Below are 4,723 nucleotides of genomic sequence, written 5' to 3' on the forward strand. Positions count from 1 at the left end.
TTTCAATAGCATCATAAGCTTTGCCAAAAGTTCTAGAGGTTTTAATTCTTGAGTTTTTAATATTACGGTAGCACATTGGGCCTATAGGCCTAAGTGGGTCCCCTTAGGATCGTCGGTATAACCTGAAGTAACCTATATTAGAAGTATATTATATATATATTAAAAGAGGTTATGCTATAACTAATTACTGGTTGATAAACTAGTCTTAGGTGAGTTTATTTATTTATTCGTCACACTACTTTAAGTAAATTGAATAAATAATCAATTTATACCATCATATAATATGAAAAAATGAAATTAATTAATTTTTTATTTGCATCCCAGTCATAAGATCAAGGTTGCCTAATAAAAATTATAATTTATCAATTTATACTATTCCATCCAAAAGTCCTCCGTGGTAAAGGTTGAGTTCCTATTCTGATATCTAGCTTGCTCGAGATGTGTGCGTATCCGCTGTTTTTCAGTCATAATACTAAAGCATTAAATCGGCTCTTCATTATTCTCATTTTTACTGGCTGTATATTATGTCATAGTTATATATTATCGTTATTATAATTATATCAAAATAATATATTGAAGTATATTGAACTAATTACCATAAAATTTTAGCCTCTAACTGCATCCATAATCTTTTTAGTTGTGGTACTTCGCCTCTTGTAGTTATAAAGGTTCTGCAGTTTCTTGTCAAAATCCATAGTTAGATTCGACTAATATTCCGTGTTTTGATAGATCGTATTCATGTCCTTCAATGATGTGTTAAAAAATAAATGTAAATCCATTGGTCTATTAAATTGCATCCAAGCCACACATTTTTTTTTTTTTTGATACTCCTTTTAGGTAACCATTATATTAGCCAGTTATGTGTGTATAAAGAAGCTGCACATCAAACTCAGCCCACACCTGCAGTAGTTATCTTTTAATTTTAATAGTTTTTCCTTATAATAAATTCCTAAATCAACACAATCTCCAGCAAAGTTTGCACAAACTTCCATAATAGTTTCGAAATATGCTGCAAATCCTCTAGTGTGGCGATTAAAAACACCATGATGCAACTGTTGTAAAAGACCCGGATGCATGGTATTGAATACCAAACCAGTAGCATGTATCTTAGCCATATTCTCCAGACACAATTTCGCTACTTCCTCATCAATGCCATTCAAACGTGCTGCTGAAGTATAACCCAATTCTGCGAGGTCTTCGAATATTATGGCCCTATGTTCATAGTCCACGAAAATGGCTGTTGGAAAAAGTTTCTCTTGCTCATCAATCAATTTTATTAATTCATTAAGTATTGGCAATATTTTATCATACATCAGCATTTCCGTTGCTTCAGCTTGATATGGTTCCAATATTAGTGTTACGGCGACATCGTGTTCTAACTTGGATTTCACAATAAAGGGTTCGCTTTTTGAGGCTTTATTATTTGATTTATACTCCACAATAACACGTATAATCACACTTATGAAATTTTCCCCTTTCCCTGTTGCTACACTTGATTCCATTTTTGTGACAGTCAAAGATGTATCTTTTTTGTAATTTCGCAACACATTCTGGAAGTAGGCATTGGTCAACCAAGTTGGTATTAACTTGCAATCTTCCATATTGACGTCATTTGAATACACGGTTTTTGGCTTTGCTTAGAAGATACAAAAGAATCCGTTTAGCGAATCTTTATATTTTGGAAATTATAATGATACTGTTTTATTTTTAATTGTATTATTTGTTATATTTAAGCAGACTTTTACTGCAGACTTATCACCAATGCAATATTAGTTTTGAGATTACTTATCTCATTTCATAGAGCCAAATGTCTAGTAATTTTATTTTGCTTTAATTGTTGTTAATCACAGGTTTTGAATTTTAAAATATTTACTTTTCTGGGGGAGCTTGATTTTTTTTTTCTCCTCGGTAAAAAAATATTATTTCTGTTATTATTTATTAAACTGAAAGTAGTTAAAAAATAGATTATTTGTTTAGTCTCAAACGAGATGCTAAATCAGAGACCAAGTAAGACCAAAAGACCTGAAAGTAGTTAAAAAATAGATTATTTGTTTAGTCTCAAACGAGATGCCAAATCAGAGACCAAGCAAGACTAAGAGACCTGAAAGTAGTTAAAAAATAGATTATTTCTTTAGTCTCAAACGAGATGCCAAATCAGAGACCAAGTAAGACCAAGAGGCCTGAAAGTAGTTAAAAAATAGCTTATTTGTTTAGTCTCAAACGAGATGCCAAATCAGAGACCAAGTAAGACTAAGAGACCTGAAAGTAGTTAAAAAATAGATTATTTCTTTAGTCTCAAACGAGATGCCAAATCAGAGACCAAGTAAGACTAAGAGACCTGAAAGTAGTTAAAAAATAGATTATTCGTTTAGTCTCAAACGAGATGTCAAATCAGAGACAAAGTATTTATCTTTCAATACTGAAGTTTTTTTATTTTCAAGTCTAAATTAAGGCTTAACTTAAAGCTGATGCAACGTAAACAAAAGTCAGCTGATGAGATTTTGTTTTTGTGGGAAACTCTATAATCAATTACGTATTCATTAACGTAATGCCTACGCAAACGTAAGCATTTCAGCTGATACAGAAATTTGTTAATATTAATTTATTTACTTAATTTAATAGACCTCCTCCTCACCTTTTTTGATGGCCATATTATTTTAAATAATAATAATTACGTTTGAGCTCCGCTTACTTTATTTCGAGCCTTAATCAGAAGAATTCTTAATATTAAAAACATCTAAGCAAATTATAAACTATTTATACTTATTACAGATCTTATATTTATTTTGAATTAGTAGAGTTATTGTTGTTATTGTCCTTGAGAGCACGGTTCCCACTTATGGTACTTTAGTACCAAAATTGGTACTTTTTCTTTCGTTTGGTACTCATGTTCAAAAAATGGTACATTTTTGACGACCCAACTTTATTGTGGATATATCCAATTAATTTTTTTTATAAATGCAACTTTACACTATTTTATATTTTGTTCATTTATAACACTATGAAAAACACAGAACGAAAAAACAAAAAGGTCCAAAAAAATTTTGGACCTTTTTTTACAGAAATGGTACCTTTTTAAACCAATTTTGGTACAGGAAAAAATTTTCAAGTGGCAACTGTGCTTGAGAGTGATAGGTGAAAATGGTAACGCGATGGGTCTGGATTTTGTTCTTTTGTTTTTTAGGGCTCGATTAGTTCGGTGAATTGCTACGTCGGTTGGGTTTGGGCTTGTTTTTAGAATGTATTTTAAAAGCCATGATGACACGTTGCCTTTATTGCCGTTGAGTAAAGGTGTGACCTGATGTTTGTGTATTCCGATGCTCTCTGCCGTTTCTAATTTCCAGCTATAGCTTATGTTTTTGATTATTTGGATGTTATCTCTGTCGATGTGATTTTCTGTTATATGTCTGGTGAAATCTGATTTTATATAAGGGTTTTTCCTTGCTTCTCTTGCTTATTTAAGGTGTTCTTTAAGTCTTGCTGATAAGGGTGTTTTTGTTTGTCCGATGTATATTTTGTTGCGGGAACTGCAGTTGATCTTTTATACTTCTTCTTTTTCTAAGGAATCAATTGGACCTTTTGTGGATAGTAGTAGATTTTCGAGTTGATATGGCTTACTGGAGTAAACTAAGTTGATATTGAATATTTTTTAATTGATTTTTCATAAGACCTTTGGAGATGATGTTGTTGTACAGTACAGCGACTTTTCTTTGTTTTGGTTTTTCTGCTGTTAATGTCGTCATGTTTCTGCAATGATATTGCCTGTATTTCTTCTGTATGATTCTGTCGATAGTGTTCTGGGCGTATCCGTTAATCTTCGCTATTTTTTTAATGTGTTTATGGTTTCTTCATGGATAGCTGCTTGTGTGAGGGATAATTTTAGTATTCTACTTATCATGCCAGCCTTCCACCACATGATGGAGTGGCTATATAAAATAAAATTGGGTTCTATATATTTATTAATAAATGGCAAAAGGCAAAAAAAAATGTTAATGAAACTTAAAAAATTTAAACTAATTTCAAATCATTACAAACAGATTTTACTGTCAAGTAATCAAATAATTGAAATTTGATATAATAAATATTTAGTTCCGACAAAAGTAAAGCTCACTTTTTTGTATCTATTCATGGTAGGTGATGTAATGATAGTGTGGAGAGATGAGGGCATTTAAGGTAATTTTTTTGTATATAGACCGAAATATCGGCGTAGTATATGTTATTGGCCATCATTATTTCGAATAATGATCCATGATTAGTAAAAATATTTAAATAGGAGTTCTATATCTAGACGTACCCGATAGGCATTTGAACATAGTGGGAACTGCTATTAAATTAAGGGTCATTACAGTTCTCGACTTTTCTAAATAGTGCAGTAACTTTTATCTCCTTAACTATTTGAGTAAATTTTTATAAAAATTTTTGCGGTAATAACTTTTACCTTATAGTACATGTAAACCTTTTCAATGGCTGGTACTGATTACTAGCTTACCATGTGCAAGGATATTAAAATGGGCTTAATATCTATTCATCGTTTTTATAATTCTTCAGTATTTCTGATCGAGAAGATTGCAAGTAATTGAAGTTTCCACAGAATGTTGGCTAATGCTGAACTACTAAAAAGAAATAAACTTCAGAAACTTTCTTAAAAAGTGATTTAATAGATAGATATTTTAAAACAATATATGTATATATATATATATATATATATATATATATATATATA

The 4,723-nt window shown here is 30.9% G+C and overlaps 2 protein-coding genes across 2 annotated transcripts in view; one reads left to right on the forward strand and one right to left on the reverse strand.

Annotated features, from left to right (window-relative positions):
• Nucleotides 1–4,723, forward strand: part of LOC119682735 (serine/threonine-protein kinase PAK 3-like) — a 491,650-nt gene that overhangs the window by 208,901 nt on the left and 278,026 nt on the right. The gene's annotated exons all lie outside the window — the stretch shown is intronic.
• On the reverse strand, nt 858–1,800 carry LOC119675637. Its single transcript, XM_038086843.1, has one exon. It carries the CDS (start codon nt 1,599–1,601, stop codon nt 858–860), a length of 744 nt encoding a protein of 247 aa, XP_037942771.1. The 5' UTR covers nt 1,602–1,800.

This window comes from Teleopsis dalmanni, chromosome 2 (assembly GCF_002237135.1).
Source record: "Teleopsis dalmanni isolate 2A chromosome 2, ASM223713v2, whole genome shotgun sequence".
NCBI lineage: Eukaryota > Metazoa > Arthropoda > Insecta > Diptera > Diopsidae > Teleopsis > Teleopsis dalmanni.